We start from the raw sequence: 26,986 nt of genomic DNA, 5'->3' as shown, positions 1-26,986 counted from the left end.
CGAAAACCACATTAGTGTCTGACTTTCGGACGTCTCACATGCACCTCCCTGACTTCACTCCTCGACTTTTGTCTGCAGTCGGTTGCTTTCGCTTTACCCCTCAAACACGCCCATTATGTTCCATAGCCTAAACATGCTTGATTTTTTAAAACTCCTGTATGTACTACTGACTAGTAGTTAAAATCTTCATGTTTAGAAAAACTTGTTTAAAGTTGAGCTATAGGCTAATTGTAGGAGTCGTGCTTTGCTTACCAACTGATGTATACGTTATCCATCATTATTTGGGGTGACCTTTTCAGGCATTACTACAGTGGGTGCGTCATTTCTTGAACAGGCCAGTAGGTGGCACTCGTCCATGGGTCGTGCAGGGATCCTTTTGCTTTGATGGATTTAAAAATGTTTCCTTCTGCTGCGCTCAGCGCTCCATATTCGTGTGCGCGCACGGGCCCCAAAACGTGCGCTTCTGTGGCGAAGTGCGCGCAAAAATGTCACTTTTGCTTTGTCCGCTGCTTTAATACACGGTTGTTGGTATGGGTTGCCAACTGCCACATCGTTGGTGCATGAATTGTAGGCCTACATGAACATTAAGGGTATCCATCTGGCCTTTCATGATATTTGAAGTGTCATTTTTAGTCTATTGAACTCATCTCCACTCTACCCCATTTTTCCACTTGATTTGTTTTCCCTCTGAACTTTGTCTGGGTCACTGAGCTGACCCTTATTTTCACATGTGTCCTGCCCCGTTACATTTTCTCCCCTCCCCTCATGTGTTCACTTGCCCCTCCCACTAACACGCTCCTCTGCTCTCTTCTCTCCTCTCACTCTCTTCCTCTCTCTCTCTGGAACACTCAACCCACAGGCGTACAGAGGAGACACTCCCACACACGGCAACTCTACAGACATGTCAGACTCCGAGATCGCCGCTCCCGCTGAGGCCCCCGTCCCTGCCGCATGTGCAAGCATCAAGGCGGACCTGGACAAATGGTGAGTGTCCGTACGGACAGCTGTGGTTTTCTCTGTGTCCTCCATTGCCACCGGGACCAACGTCTCCGGGATGTCCATCCATGGCTTCCAACTCAATGGATGGACATGGCAAAGCCGCAGTGCTTCTAGTGCATTTCACTTGGAGGTTCCCAGTGTATCCAAGTGGATTTCGAGTTATGTTTATTTGAAGCGGCTAGTGGAATTCTCCCCCCCCCCCCCGCGTCACTTGCAGGTTTAGAGGCAGGCTATAGCGGTGCATGATGGGCTGATGTCGTGTGGCATCCTTGTGTTGCGCCATGATAAAATGGTGGGACAGTTGAGTAATGCAGTGCATGGTGATGGAAGAATTCCAATGTTCTAAATGTAACTGAATTTAAATTGTCGTTAGGGGGGGTCCTATTGTAGTGTAATGGGGGGTCCGCACGTAGGGGTCTTGGGGGTCAAAGCACGGCAGTCTCTCGCACACGCCTGATCGAAGGCAGGGAATTTGCCTACGTCATGTTCTCTCCCGCTCGCTGCCCCCCCCCCCCCCCTCGTTATGTTGCCATGTCTGTCCCCGCTCAGCTTCCCTGGCCTTGCTGTGTCAACAGCGCTGAGTGAGCGTTAGCCGTCGCTAACTCACTGCTTCATTGTCCCGACAGGTGTGGACATTCCCCCCCACCTCTGTCTTCCCTCTGCAAGATTAGTGCAGAGTGAGATTATTCATGGTTTTATCTCTAGAAATGCGTAGACACAGGAAACCTGGATGGTTGTGTGTGTGTGAGGGCTCAATGACAGTGCAATGTCAAAGCCCGGTTCGATGGCTGATGTAACGTGTCTACTCTCGCCTTCGGCAGTTTTCAACTCTGTCAATCGTCACATTGACATTGCACCAAAACCAAGACGCATCTTGACCATTGGTGTTGTATTTTGATGTGTTGTTGCAGGGTTCGGAGCTAGGATAGGCTAGGGCTAGGCCCTGGAGTGTCCTAGGCTGTATAGGCCAGATACGTCCTGCCCGATGGGTGTGAGGGATGAGATAAGGGTTTAGGGGGTGGTAGGTTGCAGGGCATGCTAGGGATGGGCTAGGTTGGCTGCTGGATGTAAAGTTTTGTTTTAGTAACATTTTCAGTGGGCCTATAGCGGTCTTGAGTCATGGTCAATTGAATGTCATTGAATTAAGTTCCCTATGTTTGTGGTATGGCACCTTTTTATGAATAGAGTGTAGTGTTGATGCACGTTGTAGGCCTCTACTATAGTTCACTTTGCATCAAGTGCCCTTTACCTCAGCATTTATTATTTTATAATTTGTCAATTTTGCATTAGAAACTAGATGAAGGCTTTCTCAACACTTGGGTCAAGGGCATATATTGCATTTTCTTTATATAATAATATTTTCTGTACAGTGTACAGCACTTTGGTCGATGCCACGGTAAATCACATCTACTTTGAAAATGAGTCAAGGGCCCTGTGCTGTATGGGTGCAATTTTTCAGGACACTTTGTTAATCCTACAGGCAACGGTTGTACTGTTAACCTACAGGCCAGGGTTCTACTGTTAACCTCACGGTCCTTGGGGTTTTGTCATTGACGAGCTCAAATGGTACTGTATCCTGTAACCTGGTCCACGTGATGGCAGTGGACCTGCTGAAGGCAGCGTAGCTAGCTGTACCAGAGGGCTGACTGAGTAATGTATACCAGGACAATGTATTTCGAGCTTCCACTTGTGAATCCTAAATAGTCACGCATGGATTGGTGTGTAAACGTCCAGGATACCATGTCCTGTCCTATGGCCGTAGATCATGATCATGTTGCCGACTTCCCTTGGAACTTGCAAACATACTGTATATATTTTTTTAAACGGCATCACATGATGCACAGCTGACTGCGGCCATCTTGGCTGGCTTGGCGTGCCCTGACATGTCACCTAGAAAGACATGGATTAGTTGGAGGGGTCACCTTGACGGCTTCAAACTCAAACAAATGTCATGTTGTTGGTTACACCTGTATAACCCTCGGTTATCCATAAGTACACATGCCTTAGGGTCTAGGGGTCAGTTTGGTATTGGGCCAAACAAGTCCTCTGGAAAGCACTTTGAGCTCAGTTTGCGGCCCCCGGCCTTAACATTCTAGAACCTGCATTGACTGACCTTTGAACCTGGTATTTGTGTGTGCTTTGTAGGTGCCTTACTGACCTCCTCGTTACCCAGGGTATGTAGTGTATCTCATAGTCAGGACATGGAGACCTAAAAGTTAGACGTGTAAATGTATGACTCGGATAACTAACGGCCGCTTTGAACATTAAAATGTTACAGGACGTCTACTACCTGTATGGGTCCTGCTGTGTACTTTGAAATGTGGTTCTGTGGTAACTTTGGGAGTCTTCCTTAACTGTGTGTAACTTGTCAGCCAACACTCTAGCCAGCCACACAGACCCTGGCCGATGGCTTGTATATAGACGTGTGTGCTTGCTCTGCTTGACAGAAAGTATGGTTTACTTGGATGGTATGCACTGTCAACGCAATTCGAGACCCTGTAGCTACAACAGAGTTCCAACTGGAAACCAACCAAGTCATTCGCAGTTATTTTCTTTATTTTTATCATAGCTTTGATCTATCTTCTCCTCCTGCTCCATAGATAATTATTCTGTCCCAAATGACACCCTATTTCCTATATATAGTGCATTACTTTTGACCAGAGCCCAGTGAACCATTTGAGACTCAGACAATGTTTGTATTGGTCCTAGAATGATATCCCTGTCATTGTGGGCCTTCCCTTAGTCCCCTCCATAGTTGTTCACTCGCAGTCGTCCCAATGCCATTGAACTCTTCACTGGGTCGTGACTTTAGGTCACTCTTAGTTCCCTACTCAGACAGGCCCAGTAACCAACTTCAAAGTTGTTTAAATGTTGGGCGCTGCTCACAAGCTGGATGATGTTGGTTCCGTGTCCCTACTCTCTTTTCTTTAGGGTACTGGTCTGGATGGTTCCCCCCTCTTTGGTGCCCTTTTTTAAGCATCCCTTATTTTCCATTAGGACAGCCTACGTTATATATACAGTTTGCACTCACTATTGAAGCCCAATTCAGATACTGTCGACCATATTATCTTTAATACTCCAAACTATAGGTCGACCGATTATGATTTTTCAACGCAGATACCGATTATTGGAGGACCAAAGAAAATCCGATACCGATTAATCGGCCGATTTTTATGTATTTGTACTAATGACAATTACAACAATACTGAATGAACAATTAACACTTTTATTTTAACTTAATATAATACGTAAATAAAATCTATTTAGTCTCAATTAAATAATGAAACATGTTCTATTTGGTTTAAATAATGCAAAAACAGTGTTGGAGAAGAAAGTAAAAGTGCAATATGTGCCATGTGAAAAAGCTAACGTTTAAGTTCCTTGTTCAGAACATGAGAACATATGAAAGCTGGTGGTTCAATATTCCCAGTTCTTGAATATTCCCAGTTCAGAAGTTTTAGGTTGTAGTTATTATAGGGATTATGACGCATCGACTATTTCTCTCTATACCATTTGTATTTCATATATCTTTGACTATTGGATGTTCTTATAGGCACTTTAGTATTGGCAGCCTAATCTCGGGATTTGATAGGCTTGAAGTCATAAACAGCGCTGTGCTTCAAGCACTGCGACGAGCTGCTCGCAAACACAGGAAAGTGCTGTTTGAATGAATGCTTACAAGCCTGCTGCTGCCTACCACCGCTCAGTCAGACTGCTCTATCAAATATCAAATCATAGATTTAATTATAATAAACACACAGAAATACGAGCCTTTGGTCATTAATATGGTCAAATCCAGAAACGATCATTTCGAAAACAAAACGTTTATTCTTTCAGTGAAATACGGAACTGTTCTGTATTTTATCGAACGGGTGGCAACCCTAAGTCTAACTATTGCTGTTACATTGCACAACCTTCAATGCTATGTCATAATTATTTACAATTCTGGCAAATTAATGACGGTCTTTGTTAGGAAGAAACACAGTTCGCAACGAGCCAGGCGGCCCAAACTGTTGCATATACCCTGACTCTGCTTGCACTGAATGCAAGAGAAGTGACACAATTTTCCTAGTTAATATTGCCTGCTAACATGCATTTATTTTAACTAGATATGCAGGTTTAAAAATATATACTTCTGTGTATTGATTTTAATAAGAAAGGCATTGATGTTTATGGTTAGGTACATTTGTGCAACGAATGTGCTTTTTTCGCAAATGCGCTTTTGTTAAAAAATGCCATAGATGTTTTGAGGGAGCGTACAATTGGCATGCTGACTGCAGAAATGTCCACCAGAGCTGTTGGCAGAGAATTGATTGTTAATTTCTCTACCATAAGCCGCCTCTTCAACTAGGTTTTAGGAAATTTGTCAGTACGTCCAGCCGGCCCCACATCCGCAGATCATGTGTGTGGCGTCGTGTGGGCGAGCGGTTTGCTGATGTCAGCATTGTAAACAGACTGCCCCATGGTGGCGGTGGGGTTATGGTATGGGCAGGCATAAGCTGCAGACAACTAACACAATTAGCATTTTATCGATTGGTAAGATGAATGCACAAAAATACCGCGATGAGATACCGAGGCCCATTTTGAGGCTCTTTGTTAGTTACAGATAACTAAAAAAAAAAAAAAAAAGATGCATATCTGTATTCCCAGTCACGTGAAATCCATAGATTAGGGCCTAATGAATTTATTTTAATTGACTGATTTTCCTCATTAACTGAAACTCAGTAAAATCTTTGAAATTGTTACATGTTGCGTTTATATTTTGGTTCAGTATATTCCCTTGAAACCGATCAAACAGCTGATTTGGAGATTTTGCACAATCTTTCTCTTTTTTAAAATTTTTATTGTATTTTCTCCCCGGTCCCTAAACATCTTTGCTCTGCAAAAGATGCAGAGATGACAGAACTTTACCAATGCCAACTAGATTGAAGCATTCATTATATTGATGTATGACATTCTGGTGAGCAAGGATTTATTTAGTCTTCTAGGGCAACATACAGTTGAAGTCGGAAGGTTACATACACCTTAGCCAAATAAATTTAAACTCAGTTTTTCACAATTCCTGGCATTTAATCAGAGTAAAAATTCCCTGTCTTAGGTCAGTTAGGATCACCACTTTATTTTAAGAATGTGAAATGTCAGAATAATAGTAGAGAGAATGATTTATTTCAGCTTTTATTTCGTTCATCACATTCCAAATGGGTCAGAAGTTTACATTAATATTTGGTAGCATTGCCTTTAAATTGTTTAACTTGGGTCAAACGTTTCGGGTAACCTTCCACGAGCTTCCCACAATAAGTTGGGTGAATTTTGGCCCATTCCTCCTGACAGAGCTGGTGTAACTGAGTCAGGTTTGTAGGCCTCCTTGCTCGGCACACACTTTCTCAGTTCTGCCCACAAATTTCTATGGGATTGAGGTCAGGGCTTTGTGATGGCCACTCCAATAACTTGACTTTGTTGTTCTTAAGCCATTTTGACACAACTTTGGAAGTATGCTTGGGGTCATTGTCCATTTGGAAGACCCATTTGCGACCAAGCTTTAACTTCCTGACTGATGTCTTGAGATGTTGCTTCAATATATCCACATAATTGTCCTTCCTCATGATGCCATCTATTTTGTGAAGTGCACCAGTCGCTCCTGCAGCAAAGCACCCCCACAACATGATGCTGCCACCCCATGCTTCACGGTTGGGATGGTGTTCTTCGGCTTGCAAGCTTCCCCCCCTTTTCCTCCAAACATAACGATGGTAATTATGGCCAAACAGTTCTATTTTTGTCATCTGCCCACAGGACATTTCTCCAAAAAGTATGATCTTTGTCCCCATGTGCAGTTGCAAACCGTAGTCTGGCTTTTTTTATGGCGGTTTTGGTATAGTGGCTTCTTCCTTGCATAGCTGCCTTTCAGGTTACGTTGATATAGGATTTATTTTACTGTGGATATAGATACTTTTGTACCTGTTTCCTCCAGCATCTTCACAAGGTCCTTTGCTGTTGTTCTGGGATTGATTTGCACTTTTCTCACCAAAGTACGTTCATCTCTAGGAGACAGAACGCATCTCCTTCCTGAGCGGTATGACGGCTGCGTGGTCCCATGGTGTTTATACTTGCGTACTATTGTTTGTACAGATGAATGTGGTACCTTCAGGTGTTTGGAAATTGCTCCCAAGGATGAACCAGACTTGTGGGGGTCTACAATTTTTTTTCTGAGGTCTTGGCTGATTTCTTTTGATTTTCCCATGATGTCAATCAAAGAAGCACTGAGTTTGAAGGTAGGCCTTGAAATACATCCACAGGTACACCTCCAATTGACTCAAATTATGTCAGTTAGCCTATCAGAAGCTTCCAAAGCCATGACATCTTTTTCTGGAATTTTCCAAGCTGTTTAAAGGCACAGTCAACTTAGTGTATGTAAACTTCTGACCCACTGGAATTGTGATACAGTGAAATAATCTGTCTGTAAACAATTGTTGGAAAAATTACTCTCCTGACCGACTTGCCAAAACTATAGTTTGTTAACGAGAAATTTGTGGAGTGGTTGAAAAACGAGTTTTAATGACTCCAACCTAAGTATATGTAAACTTCCGACTTCAACTGTTTAATGACAGAAGAGAAGCTGCATGTATCTAATTACAGACAAGTTGACTAACAAATAGTCTACCAAAATGTTGGAAATTATAAGCAGAAACATATCTAAATCGGGCAGGTTATTAGCAATTGCTAATAAACAAACCGCTGACCCACACACAACTAGTGGCCCGACAGCCCTAAATAATTCACATCTTAATTTCATGATTGTAAAGGCAGTGTTTCCACCAGTCCAACCACCTGATCGGTCATCTTCCTCCCATACAAACCCAGCCCTTGTCACCCTATCCTACCCTCTTTAACTTGCTCTGTGTTGCGCGCTAAAGTTGTCGGTGCCCATTGCCATGCCAACATGGGGGCGGTGCCGTAACGTGACTGATGCCCCCCACCCCCCTAATGTTGTGTGATCGCTATCACGGTGATGTCACCGTTCGCTGCCTTTGCAACCTCTATGATGCCCAGAGGTAACACTCTGCTGCAGATGACTCTTGCATGTTGATCACTCAATCCCAAGATTTTAACTTGAAACTAATATTTTTTTATGTACAGTATATTCAAACCCCAAAAGTTATCCCCTTGGTTCATTCACAAAGGATTCCCCCAATCATTTGTGTGGAGCTGAAGCCGGACAGACAGGGGAGTTCTGTTCTGTTCAGGCAGCATTACATAACGAAGCCTAATTGGTTTGGTTGGTTGACGAAGCCCCGGGCTACACTTGTGGGGCACCCACAAGTGGCAGAATGAATGTGTTTCTATCCATCCCTCTTTCCCTTCCCTCCCTCCATTATAGTTCAATGTCATTTCATTATTAAAATGGCTGCCTGTTTTGGATTTATCCCCCCTGCTTCTCATAGTAGGTTTGGTCCAGTCATATCTATGTCTTTTAGCACTTCCTCTCTGTGTTAAAAGCAGGGGGTGTTTATGGTGGATGGATTATCTGGCCAAACAGCCTCAGGGCCAGGTCCTCTGTGCTGCTGTTGGGTCATCTCTGCTGCCTCCGCATCACTTCCCCCCACCCTCCCCCATGCCTCTGCCTACCGCACACACTCATGCCTCTGCCTACCGTACACTCTTATGCATTCAGTGACTCACTTGACACACACACACTACAGATTCACAAACGACCCTTCTCCCCCCCCCCCCTAGCAACCGGCTGCATAAACCTTTTTAATCTGCAGAGACCAGCTGTGAGTTACATCATAGAGATCAGCCCAGTGACAAGGGGGTGGGGTGGGGGGAGGGGCATGGAACCAAGGGGGGTGCAGGTGCACCCGGAGGCATGGAACCAAGAGGGGTGCAGGTGCACCCGGAAATGCCCCCTGGTGAATGGTGAGGTAGTGTGGGGTTGCAGACAGCCATGTCAGTCAATCCATCCCCTCCTGCTGTCTCTGACCATTGCCCTCCTACCCATACTTTTCGTCATCCGTTTTGCGTCGTCACGCAATCACTCGCTCTCCCTGATGTCCGCCCTCCCTCACAGATGGGTTTATCCCTCTCTCTCTCCCGCCTCCCTCCTCTCGGTCCCTTTCGCCCCATCACCCTAATGCGTTGTGTCAGTGTCTGCCCGCTGTTTGGTGCCGAGTTCCTGAAATAATCTCCCTCGACCAGTCTGCCAACACTCTCTACCTATGTAACCAGTTCACTCCTTTTAGTGAGGGCAGTGTCTGTCTGTATGACCAGTTTGACTTGGTTCAATCTGAGGAATGCCAGCATTGTTTAGAAAAGGTCATACTGGGACAGGGTAGGACCAGGACACTTCAGGGCTGACGGCTTGACGCCAAAACATCTTTAGTTGAGTTGACAGGGATCATTTGGTGCTGAGCTCGATGCCAACCTATCTAAATGCTTCAAAGAAATCTGTCAAACTGTTACTAGCATTGGAGGAGAGGATCCAAGGTCCCCCACATCAGAGGTCCTAACCATGTGGTTGTGTTCTCTCTGCAGTGTGAAGGAGGGCGGTGACTGTAAGGATCTGATGGAGGCGTTTGCAGCCTGTCTGAAGAGTGCAGCGGAGGCGTCGTGAGGGGAGGAGGAGCTAGACTCACAGGAAATGTAAGTTCACATGCAGGGTCGCTGTGTCCTGATAAGACTCCTAAAACACTAAAGCCAACCTTTCTTTGTCCAGGAATGGACTTTCTGTAATGCCACAGGAAATGCTTCGCTGAATATTGGGGCACACTCATGGAATGTGAATTGAATAACACAGAGAGGCTGCTGCCTACATACAGACTTCAAATCATTGGCCACTTTAATAAATGGATCACTAATCACTTTAATGATGTTTACATATCTTGCATTACTCATCTCATATGTATATACTGTATTTTATACCATCTACTGCATATTGCCTCTTGCCTATGTCATTGCTCGTCCATATATTTATATGTATATATTCTTATTCCTTTACTTAGATTTGTGTGTATTTGGTAGTTGTTGTCGGAACTAGAAGCACAAGCATTTCGTGACGCTCGCAATAACATCTGCTAACCATGTGTATGTGACCAATACAATTTGATTTGAATAGCCTGCAGGACCTGGCTTATGGTGTGCCAGCCAGTCTATCCACTCTAGCCAGGGAGGCAGATGTTAAGCCAGTATGACTGAAACTAATTTCTCTACCTCTTTTCTGTTCCTGCACACTTTCTCTCACTCACTCTCTCTCCAGGCCCACTGCATTGAGTTCTCCATGTTTCCCAGTATTCCCTTCTGCACAACGACCACTGGGCTGAATGATACTGGCGGTGTTCGGCGCCTGGCAAAAACCCTCCACCTCTTACCTCCCTCCCCAACTCCCCCCCCCCGAAGCTTAAATGGTGTCTTCCGATTTGTATCCCCTGCTCTGCTCCCACCGTGGCTGAGTACATCCATTGGTAGACAATTCCCTGCGAGCCTATGGGTTTTATGTAAATTGTCCACTTGAGATGCATACATTTAAAATGGAATAATAAAGTCTAAAAGAAATTGGTATAACATTTTGCGTCTTGCTTTGCTTCTCTTTTTAAATGTGATGTGAAATGTCATTCTGGGTTCTTTGAACAGTTTTGTAACCTCAATAGACGGGTTGGTTGTTTAGCAACAAAACCGACGCGTGCAAAACTATGGGGCAAAACAGACTTTGTTGGCTTAGATTGTTGACATGTAAACTATGTTTCGTCTCCAATGTTTATTGAAAACCTAATGTGCACAATAAGCACTTGTCTCTTAAATACATCGTTACAGTTGCTGGTTAGCTAGCTAGCGAATTTGAGCCATATTAGCATAGACGTGACATCAGTTAAAACAAGACCACGGTATCAAGAACTAGCTGAAACGTGCCACTGACGATTCCCCACGTGGCAGCTTCCTGTCATAGTCACAACACGCAGACTTCTTCCCCATTTGAAGCGTGCTCATCGTTTTCCTGACGTTGTCGGCTAGCCAGTCTCTACAGTTTCATGTTCTGAATTGGGCTATGGCTTTGGGTTTTTAGACCTGTTGCAGACCAGGGCCCCTATTTATAAAGCTTCTTGGGAGTGCTGATCTAGGATCAGTTTAGCCTTTTTAGCGCCTAATGAATAAGATTGGAGGGGGACATTATCCTACATCAGAACTCCTACTCTGAGGTGCTTTATGAATACGGGCTCAGACCATCAAAAGCTGGTGAATGTGTCTAATTTTAAGACGTCGTCGCTCTTTGCACTTTTACTTTAAGATTAAACTCTTTAATCCGAAAGCGTTTGAACCTGGGACTATTCTGTCTCTTTGTAATGGGTTTAAAGGACCATGAGATATTAACCCTTAATTTGACTAATGCAGTTAAGCCTTAATCTGCCAAATGCGACTGATGCACTCTTAACTCTCACTGATTACACGAACGCACTCTGAACTAGGCACACAGAGCCTGCATCCCCATTTTCCACCCTTCTACCAAACTGTACACTTGCTCTTTCGCATACGGATTGAACAATGGTGTAAACGGACTCCAGCTAATGCTTACACCAATCATATGCTTTTAAAAACATGATGGGAAACGTGCAAGTACACTTCTGGAAAAGGGTGTAGAACTGCGACTCAGCCACACACTGCACAGGATCAATGGGTCCTGACATTGAGGGTTAAGTGCATATGTGTTTGTCCTGCAGATTGGCTGAAGGCCCAGAGGTGGGTGAGGTTGGGTTCAAGGAGGTATGACACACACACTTTCTATGGTGTGTGTGAGTAGACTCCAAGGCTAATCGGGATGTGAGTACATGCAAGTGTCAATGTACCCCACGGGGCTCCAGAATCAGACAGCTGATGGGGGAGAGAGAGAGATGGAACCACGTGCAAGGAATATGTGTGCATGTAAGGAGGGTGTGAGTGTGAAGGGGGCTGGGCAGTGGGACATAGCACAACACATAACTAGGAGCGCCACATAAGTGGACGCCAGACCATGAAGTCTTAAGACTATCGCTTGTAGTCGATTTGATATCTGTAAACGTGAGTTAAATGCTCTGTGAACTGAGTGTGTGAGAAAGGAGATCCACTAGCTATGGATTAGGGTTAGTATGCATGTGTGGACTGTGTATGGGAGAGGAGATATTGCAATGTAGGTGGTGGTACTGTACATGCATGTGAGGGATAGAGGGTGTGTGTGCGTAACAACTACGTTCCTAGGAATGTTCCATGTGAAAGAACATACCTTTACCCAACCTCCCTCCTCCTGACACACAAACAAACCACTCACCCGAGGGATATCTTACAAAACAGGTTTGAGGAGTTAACAAGGCAACTTTGGCCAACTTGGGATAACCGATCATACGAAAGTGGCTCACCTTTTAGCCAGGTAAATTTCTATGGCAACAAATCCTTCAGAACTAACCAGCTCCGGGGCAGGCTAACTCCACTTACCCTGAATGAAATGTCTGAACCACGATTTGAGAACCATTGAAATCAGATTGCCTCCCTCTTGCAAAGATTGCATCATCATCCCCTTGATTTGAGGAAGACTGATTCAATATTTTATTAATCAAATGTTTTGTGAATAAAAAAATAGTTCATCACTTGGCAAATGTACTAATGACTGAATACATTTTAAACTTCACGCACAGTATGACTTAATAGGAGTGGGGGGAAAAAGGTGAGTGCATTAATAAGGACACCAAAGTCGGCATAAATGATAAGAAATAAAATAAAGATGGCACTAATAAAAGCATATTCCACACCATAGCTTGCTGAATTTGCAAGATAACTTTTCTTTCGTTTTAATTACGGCACAAATTAAAATGTGGCACTGACTCGCCCATGGATTGATGTTTCAGCATTGTCTCAACGAAGAGTTTGGCGTTTGATTAGCCATGTGCAACATGCTAGAGTTAGCGGCAGGTGGCCGCGTAATATCTACCGTCGTAGTAAGGATGAAGCCTGAATTGAAAGGTGAAGCTAACTGAAGCTGGTTAGCTTTAGAAAACCCTGAGTGGATCTAGCTTGCTTTGTATACCCCGCAGGACAGCGCTCAATCCAGACATATTTACTCTAACCTCACTGGACCCCTGGATCTTCAGTGGGACTCCTATGCCTGAATGGAATTTTGCTGAGGGAGGAGATATTTCGGTTCATCCCAGAGTTATGTGTCAGGGACGAGGGGCGGGACGTTACTGGGAGGCATATGGAAAGGGGGCGTTGAGAAGGGGTGGGGTAGTCTATGTGGACGGGGGTACATACCATTTAAACTGCCCGCTGGTAAACTTTCCCCCGGGACTTTAAAAGGGAACAGTAGTACACTTGCTTGATTTGACTGGGGATAAAGACGCGGGGAGCCCACGTTACTGGGAGGTAGTGCTGGGCGATATGGCCAAAATATCATATCACGCTATTAAAAAAAAAAATTTGACGATATTTTATGTTTTTAAACTATAACATTTCTAAAATGTATTTTTACTACTTATGTAGTGCATGACCTCAGGGTGGCAACACATACATTCTAAGTGATTTCAATGGGTCCTTCTCCATTCTTCTTATTTTCTACTGTTCAATTCAACTTCAACCCAAAATATATATTTTTTGCATTTTCATAAATTTCTGCATTTTCTGCACTCATTTGAGATCATTTCCACACTGCCACGTAGGGCTGCACGATATGGGCAAACAATCTCAAACGTATTTTGAACCAAATGTTGCAATAGCGATTTCACTTGTGATTTAGAGCAAAACACTTCGGTGAAATGTTGGAATCATGGAAATAGAATGATTATTCTAATTCTATAGTTAGAATATGATAGTGGGCACTTTGAATAGTGTTTTTTGACATGAAAATGCCAGGGAGGAGTTATTGTGATAGGGTAGGAACCAATGTTGATAATTGCTTCCTAGGGGACCCTATAATCTTTGGCTACATTGTGTGTTTTCTCTTGGCTAGTTCATGTAGCTAACACATGCATGCTTCTTGTATTCCTCTTTGATTTAGAAGGTACTGTAGCACAAACATGCTGATTTAGGTCTACACCATCACTGTTATTATCAGGCTGTATAAGTAATTATGTTTGCTCTGACTCAGTACATTTATTAGCTAGCTACCTAGCGATTAGCATTAGCGGCTAACAAGATTTAGGCCCAACTTGCTAAGAACAGACAAACTAGCTGTTTGCAGATGTAAGCAACATAAACTAATAGTGTAATTATAGAATACTACTGGATTTGTATGAAGAGACAAAGCGAAAACAACATTGTTTCAATGCGCTGCATTGACCATGCAGACTGAACGCAAATGTATCGCGGTCAAGGAACAACACATGCGCTCATTGAGTGACAGGGGGCGGGGCTAGGTCTGTGTGGAAAGCGGCATGGAGGGAGAGAAGTAGCGAAGTAAATGATAAAAATGGACGTTAAACGGCGTATCACATTTAACAAACCAAACATTCAAATACCGTTATAGAAGGTAAAGTAAAAACCCAAACCGGTCCATGCATCAATACTGGTATATCGTAAAACACAGTATACCACTCAGCCCTACTGGGAGGTGGTAGTGTATGTGGTACATACCATTTTAAACTCCCCGCTGGTCTATTAAGGCACATAGTAGCCTACACCATAGTACTATACCTGCTTTTCTTAAACCTTTATTTAACTAGGCAAGTAAGTTAAGAACAAATTCTTATTTACAATGACGGCCTACCAGGGAACAGTGGGTTAACTGCCTTGTTCAGAGCCAGAACGACAGCTTTTTACCTTGTCCAGTCGGGGATTCGACCCAGCAACCTTTTGGTTATTGGCCCAATGATCGAACCACTAAGTTAACTGCTGCTTGACCTGACTGGTCAACAGTCTGAACTCTATCGGTTGTTGAGAAGGATTCGTTGTAAAGACACTAACAGGATTAACTGAATACTGTCTGTGGATATACACGGGATAAGAAGACTTCAATCAATTACACCAGTGGTCACCAACCTTTAAACATGACTTACATTTTATTTATTTGAACCTAATAAAAATAGTTCTGTAGGAATGAGGTTTGTGCAGTAGGCATAATACATTAATACAGCATATTGGCTATATATGCCAGCGATGTTCTTCTCAGACCATATTATATTTCAAACACAAGCTTTGTTAATAAAATAGATCAGTTGGCGTAGCACTTGCGAGGCATTGCTGAGCATAAATTTCAACAATTTGCTTTTTTATTTTACCGGACTGATGTACCTTGCGTCCTGATCATGGTGCTTTCAAGACAACTGGGAACTAGGGAGAAAAACGAGTTCAAATCATGACATCAGCGATATTCAGGTCGGGAAGTCGGAGCTCTAGAAAAGATGCCTGAGTTTTCCGACTTGAAATTCCGAGTTGGATGACCGTTCAAAACGATTTATTCCCAGTCTGATCTCGTTTTTTCCAGAGAACCCAGTTGTCTTGAACGCACTGAAGTCGGAAGTAGGAGATTTACAAATTCGCAGTTTTGAACACCGCATTAGTCTAAGCGGAGGTAGGGAGATAGCAGCAGAGCTGCTACCGCCTCTAACGGTCACTGCTCTCTCCTTTGGTTCCTCTCCTCCGGTTAGACTGAGCATAGAGCGGACACCTTCTTAAACTCGAGCCGCATCTCATCTGCTTCATGCACAAATTCATGTTGTTCCTATGACCAGAGAAAGTGAAATATTCCTTGATATTAAAATAGACACAAGCTGCTAATAATAATAAAAACGCTGAGCTATCGATACACTTGGCTACTCATCCATTGCAGCTGCCGTTTTATATTTTGTAATAGTGATGAATAAAAACAGTGTTTACAGTGCCGACTCATAAAAACAGCAGCTATTTGATGTATTATTTTGACGGTCTCTCTGGTCATGTTTTTAAAAGTCATGAAATCTAAAGTTGGCTAGTATCAAACTTTGCTGTAGCCGGGTCTTCGAAGCTGTTTGCACGGTGATATGAGCTATCCAATTGGCCAGCACAGTAGGCGCACTCGATTTAGCCACAGATCTGCCGGTACGCCTGGTAGGGGGTGTTTGTGTTTTCAGACAAATGTAATGGTCCCAAATGTATACACTTTGCCTACCTGGGCTGCGTTTCAAACTCAAAGTAGACAGCCTTCGGACCTAAACCCGCAGCCCTTGGGGGAATCCCCGCGGCCATATTTGTCGTCGGTCCAAATGATTAGCCAAGCAAGGGAAGTTTGCAACGTAAGCCCCTCAGCCCTCGTTTTTAATGGAGTTTGCGAGTGTACAATTATTTTCTCTTCGGACCTGAAATGCCCCATAATTCAATTCGCGTTTGTCTTAAGTGTTTGGAATGCAGCCCTGGTGTGCAGGGCTTCTGAATCAATTGCAGATCGACCATTTGGTGACCACTGAATTACAACTCCATGTCATCTGCCTGTTCATATAGTCTGACCCCTGGTGGTTATGAAGAAAACTGCAGTAAAAAAATAAATGTGCACCTACTGCCCACTCAAATGTATACAGGCCATATAGTATCTGAAGGAATTTGATATAGTCAGTCCATTTTACACAAAGTATCATTATATTCACACACTATAAACGATCCACTGAATACGCTTAGTGTCGTATAATAAGCCCATATATATATATATATATGACGCAAGACACTAATAATAAGTCCATCATATCAAATAATAATAATTGGGACAATAAATCTATCAAAAATAATCTCATTAAATCATGCAATGAAATTCATATTGTATGTTACTTTCTGCCAAGTCAGTTCTATGAACAAGTACTACACCCTTTGTACAAATGCGGAACTGTATGACGGTGTGGCAACATGCTATGCCTATTAGTCTATTATTAATGGCTATTGGTATCCATTCGCTAGGACTGTTGATGCATCTAATGAGAGAAACGAGACACATCAAAGAAATGACGTGAGATTAATAATATCTGTCTGATTTTACCAATCAATAGGCTAGATCAAGAGAAACATACTTTTAGTTAAACACTTGTAAAGGACTGTATTACATTTTGTGTTGCCTGGGATGAAATAAGAAAGACGTGGAAATTGACCAAAGAGGGACGTGCGAATACTATTAAAAGGAAGTAAATTAATCGGTTTGTTATTCTATACTATTCTATTCTACAAGAAGATTCAACAACAAATGTATCTTCTTTTCTTTACACCATTAGATGTTGGAAAGGGTATTTTCATGTGTGTGTCCCTCAGCCCTTCAAAAATTGGTGTGTTTGAATACAGAAGTAGGTGAGCGAACAGGAGGTGACGGAGAGCATATTTTAAGTAGAGGCAGACGGGGAAAGGATGGGGTGTAGGAGAGAAAGGGGGGTGGGGGACGGAACGGAACCCGGATGCTGATGTTGCCGTATCGGATGAGGAGGAGAAGAAGAGGGGGAGAGAGAAAAAATAACGTTTTTTTTTGCGGCCAGAAGGGAGGCTATCCCGTGACGGATTGTGGATGCAAAAAACTTCGACAGACAAGCAGATATTTTTCGAATCGCTTCTGAAGCTACATCTTTCTGCACAAGGACGCCGGTGAAGGATGAATCTTGGAACCAGCGGCTGCAGGAGCGCGAGCCGGGATGGTGTAATATGTCCATAGACGGCGAGGGAGGGAGGGGAGAGAGCAAGGGAAAGAAAGAGGAGGGAGGGAGGAGAGTACTACGCCAGCTAAAGATGCTTTTTTTTTTGTAGAACCACGATGTATTACAATCATCAACTCGAGCGTTTCACATAATAGAGAAAACTATTATTTCTCGAAAGAAAAATACATTTTAGTCTAAACAGAAACGCAAGGCGAAATTGTTGACAGACGTTGACTGGGGAATACAGATTGAGAGAAGTGTAGGCTAGTCCGAACGGGTGCGGATAGCAGGGTGGTTGTTTTGACGCTCTGTTCCCCTCTATTTCCTGATACCAGGGCCTGGGATAATCCGAAGAGTGCACCGGATATTGGGAAAACAACCCCTCTGAGGCTATAACGGAAAATTACTATTCATATAGCGGGAAGGACGGAGCAGAGATATGCTACATACCAAAATGGAACAAAAAGAGGTGGAGGAAGACAAAAATATGTTACGATGATAAGATTCTTTACAAATGTCATTATTATGTTATTATAGGGATCACTTATGACAGTATCGGGTGTAGGCTATGAGGTGCAGAATTGTGTGCAATCTAGCCGTTAAATTGAGCCTATCTGATTAAATAGTTTTTGATCGGCTATTCCAGCTGCTTACCTCTATCTGTCTATACCAATATTAACAATAGGACACATTTATTTCGTCTATTGTTAATAATAATTGTAATTCATAATAACTTCCGTTATTTTGGACTTCTCAAATATGCACCTGTCAAAATCTCCATACGAGTTTCCCTCTTCCACTTTCTAACGTCCCCTTGTTTCATTCCTGTTTAGTCAATTCACGGCCCTTGATAATAAACCGAGTTTACCGAATTTATATGACGGGAAATGTATGCAATAGCCGCATAGAAAAAGGCAAGTGCATGGGAGTAGCCTAGCCGAGACTATAGGCCACGAAATTGTCATCACGACTACAACCGCTCTCTCCATTCCTCCCTGTGACAACATCGCTAGGCGCCTGTAATGTTATTACGGCGGAGCCGTTCTGCCGCCAGGACCGACAGCTATAAATTCCTCCTGAAAAAAACAGTGAGTTGATCTCCTTATCAACATATCATTTCGCTTTCAACGCACGGACACCATGACAAGCATGGAGCTGTCCGTAGGCCAGTCGGCCCAATACGTCGGGCCTTACCGGTTGGAGAAAACCCTTGGGAAGGGGCAGACGGGTAAGCATACTTCCACCGCTCCCTTTAAACTCGCCACCAAGCGCAAAAGCTGCTATTATGAATGCATGGTAGATGAAAATAGTCATATCTGTAACTATTGATATATATTAGGCCGAGAAATACAATTGGTTGTCTAAAGAGTCCGCTCTATGTGCACCTGGACATTATGTCCTCAGTATTAATATGTGTGTGTATGTGATGAATGTCACGGTAGTGCTAGCAACTCACACGGACGGGCCAATATGTCCGATAGCATTGCTATTTGCAAATATCTGGGGTCAGTAATGTCAAGCATGCGGTCACAGCTTTTACATGTGTATGATGTTGCAGGTACTATTGTTGTGAGAGTAGCTGTGTGCGTGTGTCTGCTTGTTTGTGTCCTTTACGAATGAATCCATGTGTCTCTGAGGTGTGCGTCTCATTGACAGTAACAGTAGAGTCGTGGACCCAGTCGGGCCGATCTCGGTATCTTTCATCTCCTGGTGCTCTGAAGTCTAACTAACTAACTAACTAACTGGTCACAGATTAAGCCTAGTCCAGGGCTAAAGTGAATCCTCATTCTCCATTGAAACGTCTTTTTTAAATCCAGGATTAGGTTTCATTTGTGTCTGGGGAAACCCGAACCTTTATATTGGAGCTAAGTGACCCTCCACCATAGTAAAGTAGGCTCCTAGACGGCGGAGACTGGACTAGCAGATTGAACTGATCTAATAAGGGCAGATGTACCACTCTCAGATGAAGCCTGTTCTCTATTCCTGGACTAAACAACACTTTCTCCCCACTGAGCCTGCTTTTTAATCTAGGAGTCGACTTAATCCTGGTCTGGGAATCTGTCCCTCGGTAGACTTGTTTAGACCTGTGACCAGCTGACTGGAATGGAAATCGATAGAATGGAATGGAATGGAAATCGATAGAGAAGACTGAAATTGCCTGGTTTATTATAGAGGTTTTGGTGAGTGTCAGATGACAGGGCTGGAAACAGGCCGGTGTAGCCTTAGTGGATTGAACTGGTTGAACTGTAAACAGATTGATGTAGACTGCAGTCGCTGAATTAGGCCATTGGGTTCTGCCTAGTCAAGTCGATATGGTATGGGCGAGGTCATGCTCCCTCCGTGTCTCCTGTGTGGTTCTGGTTCACTTGTTGTGAATGGGAATGGATCGGTGTTGATAATAAAGGGAACTAAAACGAACAAGACAAACTCAGAGCTTTTCTCTCTCTCTTTCTTGTCTTACTTTCCGCTCTCTTTCTCTCTCTCTCTCTCTCTCTCTCTCTCTCTCTCTCTCTCTCTCTCTCTCTCTCTCTCTCTTTCTCTCTCTTTCTCTCTCTCTCTCTTTCCCTCTCTTTCTCTCTCTCTTTCTCTCTCTCTCCCCCCATCTCCTCACCTCCTCCGCCCTCTCTCTCTCTCTCTTTCTCTCTCTCCCCCCTATCTCCTCGCCTCCTCCGCCCTCTCTCTTTCTCTCTCTTTCTCTCTCTCTCCCCCCATCTCCTCGCCTCCTCCGCCCTCTCTCTCTCTCTCTTTCTCTCTCTCTCCCCCATCTCCTCGCTTCCTCCGCCCTCTCTCTCTCTCTCTTTCTCTCTCTCTCCCCCCATCTCCTCGCCTCCTCTGCCCTCTCTCTCCCAGGTTTGGTGAAGCTGGGAGTGCACTGTATCACGGGACAGAAGGTGGCCATAAAGATTGTGAACCGAGAGAAGCTGTCCGAGTCTGTCCTCATGAAGGTATGAACCCGAAGAAGCTGCCTGTGTCCCAAATGGCACCCTTATTCCCTACAGTGTGGGCTACTTCCGACCAGAGCATGGGCCCTGGTCAAAAGTAGTGCACTTCACGGGGAATAAGGTGCCAATTGGGACTCAGGCGCTCTCCGAGTCTGTCCTTCTGAAGGTCCAGTAGCCTACAGAGAGAGCCATGAGCCTGCTATTAGGCATTTGTAGGAGCACATTATATAGACAGCCAGCGTGCTGTCGTTAATAATGAATGTATTTTGACATACAATATGTCATCAGCTTTTTCTTCCTCTTTGGTTCTTCTTTTGTATTCTACTTCTGGGGTAGAGGAGGTGTGTGTATAGGCTATGCACTGTGTGTTCACAAACTCTGTCACATTCGCTCACTCACGCACGCTCGCATTCTCTCGCTCGCTCTCTCTATCGATCTTTTGCTATCTCTCACTTCCGCACTTGTTCCTGCTATCTTTATCTCCTCTCAATCTCTCTCTCTCTCTCTCTCTCTACCTCCTCTCTGTTCGTACCTCCTCTCTCTCTAATTCCTCTCTGTTCGTACCTCTCTCTCTAACTCCTCTCTCTCTCTCTCTCTCTCTCTCTCTCTCTCTCTCTCTCTCTCTCTACCTCCTCTCTGTTCGTACCTCTCTCTCTAACTCCTCTCTCTCTCTCTCTCTCTCTCTCTCTCTACCTCCTCTCTGTTCGTACCTCCTCTCTCTCTCCTCTCTGTTTGTACCTCCTCTCTCTCTCTCTCTCTCTCTCTCTCTCTCTCTCTCTCTCTCTCTCTCTCTCTCTCTCTCCTCTCTGTTCGTACCTCCTCTCTCTCTCCTCTCTGTTTGTACCTCCTCTCTTTCTCTCTCTCTCCTCTCTGTTTGTACCTCCTCTCTTTCGCTCTCTCTCTCTCCTCTCTGTTTGTACCTCCTCTCTCTCTCTCTCTCTCTCTCTCTCTCTCTCTCTCTCTCTCTCTCTCCTCTCTGTTTGTACCTCCTCTCTCTCTCTCTCTCCCTCTCTCTCTCTCCTCTCTGTTCGTACCGCCTCTTTCTCTCTCTCTCTCTCTCTCTCTCTCTCTCTCTCTCTCTCTCTCTCTCCTCTCTGTTTGTAGCTCCTCTCTCTCTCTCCCTCTCTCTCTCTCCTCTCTGTTCGTACCTCCTCTCTTTCTCTCTCTCTCTCTCTGCTCTGTTTGTACCTCTCTCTCTCTCTCTCTCTCTCTCTCTCTCTCTCTCTCTCTCTCTCCTCTCTGTTTGTACCTTCTCTCTCTCTCTCTCTCTCTCTCTCTCTCTCTCTCTCTCTCTCTCTCTCTCCTCTCTGTTTGTACCTTCTCTCTCTCTCTCTCTCTCTCTCTCTCTCTCTCTCTCTCTCTCTCTCTCTCTCTCTCTCTCTCCTCTCTGTTCGTACCTCCTCTCTCTCTCCTCTCTGTTTGTACCTCCTCTCTTTCTCTCTCTCTCCTCTCTGTTTGTACCTCCTCTCTTTCGCTCTCTCTCTCTCCTCTCTGTTTGTACCTCCTCTCTCTCTCTCTCTCTCTCTCTCTCTCCTCTCTGTTTGTACCTCCTCTCTCTCTCTCCCTCTCTCTCTCTCCTCTCTGTTCGTACCGCCTCTTTTTTCTCTCTCTCTCTCTCTCTCTCTCTCTCTCTCTCTCTCTCTCTCTCTCTCTCTCTCTCCTCTCTGTTTGTAGCTCCTCTCTCCCTCTCTCTCTCTCCTCTCTGTTCGTACCTCCTCTCTTTCTCTCTCTCTCTCTCTGCTCTGTTTGTACCTCTCTCTCTCTCTCTCTCTCTCTCTCTCTCTCTCTCTCTCTCTCTCTCTCTCTCTCTCTCCTCTCTGTTTGTACCTCCTCTCTCTCTCTCTCTCTCTCTCTCTCTCTCTCTCTCTCCTCTCTGTTCGTACCTCCTCTCTCTCTCCTCTCTGTTTGTACCTCCTCTCTTTCTCTCTCTCTCCTCTCTGTTTGTACCTCCTCTCTTTCGCTCTCTCTCTCTCCTCTCTGTTTGTATCTCCTCTCTCTCTCTCTCTCTCTCTCTCCTCTCTGTTTGTACCTCCTCTCTCTCTCTCCCTCTCTCTCTCTCCTCTCTGTTCGTACCGCCTCTTTTTCTCTCTCTCTCTCTCTCTCCCTTCTCTCTCTCTCTCTCTCTCTCTCTCTCTCTCTCTCTCTCTCTCTCTCTCTCTCTCTCTCTCTCTCTCTCTCTCTCTCCTCTCTGTTTGTACCTCCTCTCAAATTCAAATTCAAATTCAAGCTGCTTTATTGGCATGAAAAACATTGTGTCAATATTGCCAAAGCAACAATGTATACAATATACATTGTAATAAAAAATAAAAAAATTAAACTATAACTAACTTATAACTAAATAACGGTCATCTTCACCATTAAATCGGTACTACAACTATTCATCATTACCACCACTACCACCACCACCATCATTAAACTGATATCATTACCATTACCACCCATACCACTACTATTTGGAATGATAAACAACAATAATAATAGTAATAACAATAACAGTAATAACAATAACAGTCATAATAAGTAAGTTACTGCTTACTATGCAGATGTTATTATTCAGTGTCCCTCAGGCTATGGCAGGCAAATACATATTTGTCTCTCTCTCTCTCTTTCTCTCTCTCCCTCTCTCTCTCTCCTCTCTGTTTGTACCTCCTCTCTCTCTCTCTCCTTCTCTCTCTCCTCTCTGTTCGTACCTTCTCTCTCTCTCTCTCTCCTCTCTGTTCGTAACTCCTCTCTCTCTCTCTCCTCTCTGTTCGTAACTCCTCTCTCTCTCTCCTCTCTGTTCGTAACTCCTCTCTCTCTCTCCTCTCTGTTTGTAACTCCTCTCTCTCTATCTCCAGGTGGAGAGGGAGATAGCTATACTAAAACTAATAGAGCACCCTCATGTGCTGAAGCTGCATGATGTTTATGAGAATAACAAGTACCTGTAAGTATATTATCCTCTTTCTCCCTCTCTTTCTGCCCGTCTCTTCTACTGTACCAAAACTCAATAATATACTAATATACTAATATACTGTGTGTATGTGCGTGAGTGTGTGCATGCATGTGTGTGTGTGTATGTGTGTGTGCGCACGATTGTGTGTGTGTGAGTGATAATTGGTGCTGTACTGAACGTGTGACATCATGAACAGGCCTATACATGTTTAAGCATGTACACATCAAAGTGTGTGAGAGTATGTATGTATGTATGACCATGTACAGTGGGGGAATTAGTTTGGTATTATTATATGCTTAAACATACAGTATTTGATTTCCTCCTCCCTCCCTCCTCCCTCCCTCCCTCCCTCCCAGGTATCTGGTGTTGGAGCACGTCTCAGGAGGAGAGTTATTTGACTACCTGGTGAAGAAGGGCAGACTGACGCCTAAAGAGGCCAGGAAGTTCTTCAGACAGATCATCTCAGCGCTGGACTTCTGCCACAGTCACTCTATATGGTCAGACACTACAGCAATATATACACAGTCACTCTATATGGTCAGACACGACAGCAATATATACACAGTCACTCTATATGGTCAGACACTACAGCAATATGTACACAGTCACTCTATATGGTCGGACACTACCAATATAACACAGTCACTCTATATGGTCAGACACTACAGCATATATACACATTCACTCTATATGGTCAGACACTACAGCAATATGTACACACCGTCCACTCTATATGGTCAGACACTACAGCAATATGTACACAGTCACTCTATATGGTCGGACACTACAGCAATATATACACAGTCACTCTATATGGTCAGACACTACAGCAATATATACACAGTCACTCTATATGGTCAGACACTACAGCGATATATACACAGTCACTCTATAGGTCACACTACAGCAATATATACACAGTCACTCTATATGGTCAGACACTATAGCAATATATACACTGCACTCTATATGGTCAGACACTACAGCAATATATACACAGTCACTCTATATGGTCGGACACTACAGCAATATATACACAGTCACTCTATATGGTCAGACACTACAGCAATATATACACAGTCACTCTATATGGTCAGACACTACAGCTGTAACGGTCATCCTCCTCCTCTTCGGAAGAAGAGGAGGAGTAGGGATTGGACCAAAGCGCAGCGTGATAGTTTGACATAATTAAGTTTTATTTAAACAAACGACGAAACACGAAATAACTTCAACAAACTACAAAATAACAAAACGACGTAGACAGACCTGAACATGGAACTTACATAAACACCGAAGAACTCACGAACAGGAACAGACTACAAACAACCGATACAGTCCCGTGTGGTAACATATACGGACCCAGGAGCAATCACCCACAAACAAACAGTGTGAACAGCCTACCTTTATATGGTTCTCAATCAGAGGAAACGTCAAACACCTGTCCCTGATTGAGAACCATATAAGGCTAATTACACCTGACCTAAACTATGAAACACAAAACATAGAATGCCCACCCCAACTCACACCCTGACCAACTAAACACATACAAAATTAACAGAAAACAGGTCAGGAACGTGACAGAACCCCCCCTCAAGTTGCGAACTCTGGACGCACCACCAAAAGTCTAGGGGAGGGTCTGGTGGGCATCTGTCCACGGTGGCGGCTCAGGCTCTGGCGTGGTTCCCACCACCATAGTCAATCCCCGCTTTCGTATCCCCCTCTCAATGACCACCCTCCAAATAAACCCACCTAAATTAAGGGGCATCACCGGGATAAGGGGCATCACCGGGATAAGGGGCATCACCGGGATAAGGGGCAGCACCGGGATAAGGGGCATCACCAGACTAAGGGGCATCACCAAGATAAGGAGCAGCACCGGGATAAGGGGCAGCTCCGGACTGAGGGACGGCAGCTCCGGACTGAGGGACGGCAGCTCCGGACTGAGGGACGGCAGCTCCGGACTGAGGGACGGCAGCTCCGGACTGGATGGCGGATCCTGGCTGGCTGGCTCTGGCGATCCTGGCTGGCTGGCTCTGGCGGATCCTGGCTGGCTGCTTGCGGATCCTGGCTGCTGGCTCTGGCGGATCCTGGCTGTGACGGCTCTGGCGGATCCTGGCTGGATGACGGCTCTGGCTGGTCATGGCTGGATGACGCTCTGGCTGTCATGGCTGGATACGGCTCTGGCTGGTCATGGCTGGATGACGGCTCTGGCTGGTCATGGCTGGATGACGGCTCTGCTGGTCTGCTGGATGACGGCTCTGCTGGTCATGGCTCGCTGACGGCTCTGGCTGATCCTGTCTGGCGGAAGGCTCTGGCTGATCCTGTCTGGCGGAAGGCTCTGGCTGATCCTGTCTGGCGGAAGGCTCTGGCTGTACTGTCTGGCGGAAGGCTCTGGCTGATCCTGTCTGGCGGAAGGCTCTGGCTGCTCCTGTCTGGCGGAAGGCTCTAGCGGCTCCTGTCTGGCGGAAGGCTCTAGCGGCTCCTGTCTGGCGGACGGCTCTGAAGGCTCATGGCGACGGGCGCTCGGCTAGGCAGGGCGGCTTTGCAGGCTCAGTACAGACGGGCGGCTTTGCAGGCTCAGTACAGACGGCGGGCGGCTTTGAAGGCTCAGTACAGACGGGCAGTTCATGCGGCGCTTGGCAGACGGACAGTTCGGACGGCGTTGGGCAGACGGGCAGTTCAGGCGCCGTTGGGCAGACGGGCAGTTCAGGCGCCGTTGGGCAGACGGGCAGTTCAGGCGCCGCTGGGCAGAACGGCAGTTCAGGCGCTCTGGGCAGACGGGCATTCAGGCGCCGCTGGGCAGACGGGCAGTTCAGGAGCGCCGCTGGGCAGACGGCAGACTCTGGCCGGCTGAGACGCACTGTAGGCCTGGTGCGTGGTACCGAACTGGAGGTACCGGCTAAAGACACGCACCTTCAGCTAGTGCGGGGAGCAGCAACAGGGCACACTGGACTCTCAAGGCGTACTATAGGCCTGGTGGTGGTACCGGCACTGGTGGTACCGGGCTGAGGGCACGCACATCAGGGCGAGTACGGGGAGAAGGAACAGTGCGTACAGGGCTCTGGAGACGCACAGAGGCTTGATGCGTGGTGCCGGAACTGGAGGCACTGGGCTGGAGACACGCACCACAGGGAGAGTGCGTGGAGGAGGAACAGGGCACACTGAGTTCTCGAGGCGCACTATAGAACTGGTGCGTGGTACCGGGACTGGTGGTACCGGGCTGAGGGCACGCACCTCAGAGCGAGTGCAGGGAGAATGATCAGTGCGTACAGGGCTCTGGAGACGCACAGGAGGCTTGGTGCGTGGTGTAGGCACTGTCTTAACCAGACGGCTAGCACGCACCTCAGGACGAGTATGGAGAGCGGTACCCGGTGACATCAACTCACCAACACGTTCAGTCGGACGGATGCCGTGCCTAAAGCACCAAACCAGTACATCCCTCATAACTCTCTCCTCCAATTTCTCCATTAACTCCTTTCCTAAATAGATAGAGGGGAGATTATTTTGTTATTTGTTCGCGA

The 26,986-nt window shown here is 45.3% G+C and overlaps 1 protein-coding gene and 1 long non-coding RNA gene across 2 annotated transcripts in view; both read left to right on the top strand.

Annotated features, from left to right (window-relative positions):
- Positions 1-814: 814 nt before the first annotated feature.
- LOC120044446 lies at positions 815-10,556 on the top strand. Its single transcript, XR_005476553.1, has 3 exons — positions 815-984; positions 9,529-9,636; positions 10,250-10,556. It is a non-coding gene; the product is annotated as an uncharacterized LOC120044446 (long non-coding RNA).
- An 8,175-nt stretch (positions 10,557-18,731) lies between these two features.
- LOC120043957 (disintegrin and metalloproteinase domain-containing protein 11-like) overlaps positions 18,732-26,986 on the top strand; it is a 40,018-nt gene continuing 31,763 nt past the window's right edge. Inside the window, exons 1-4 of the mRNA XM_038988554.1 lie at positions 18,732-18,819; positions 20,442-20,536; positions 23,371-23,456; positions 23,822-23,962. Of these exons, the coding sequence (XP_038844482.1) occupies positions 18,732-18,819; positions 20,442-20,536; positions 23,371-23,456; positions 23,822-23,962 (410 nt within the window). The remainder of the gene's footprint in view (positions 18,820-20,441; positions 20,537-23,370; positions 23,457-23,821; positions 23,963-26,986) is intronic.

The sequence above is a fragment of the Salvelinus namaycush genome, chromosome 3, assembly GCF_016432855.1.
Source record: "Salvelinus namaycush isolate Seneca chromosome 3, SaNama_1.0, whole genome shotgun sequence".
NCBI lineage: Eukaryota > Metazoa > Chordata > Actinopteri > Salmoniformes > Salmonidae > Salvelinus > Salvelinus namaycush.
The sequence above is the reverse complement of the archived record's forward strand: the minus strand, read 5'-3'. Positions and strand labels throughout refer to the sequence as shown.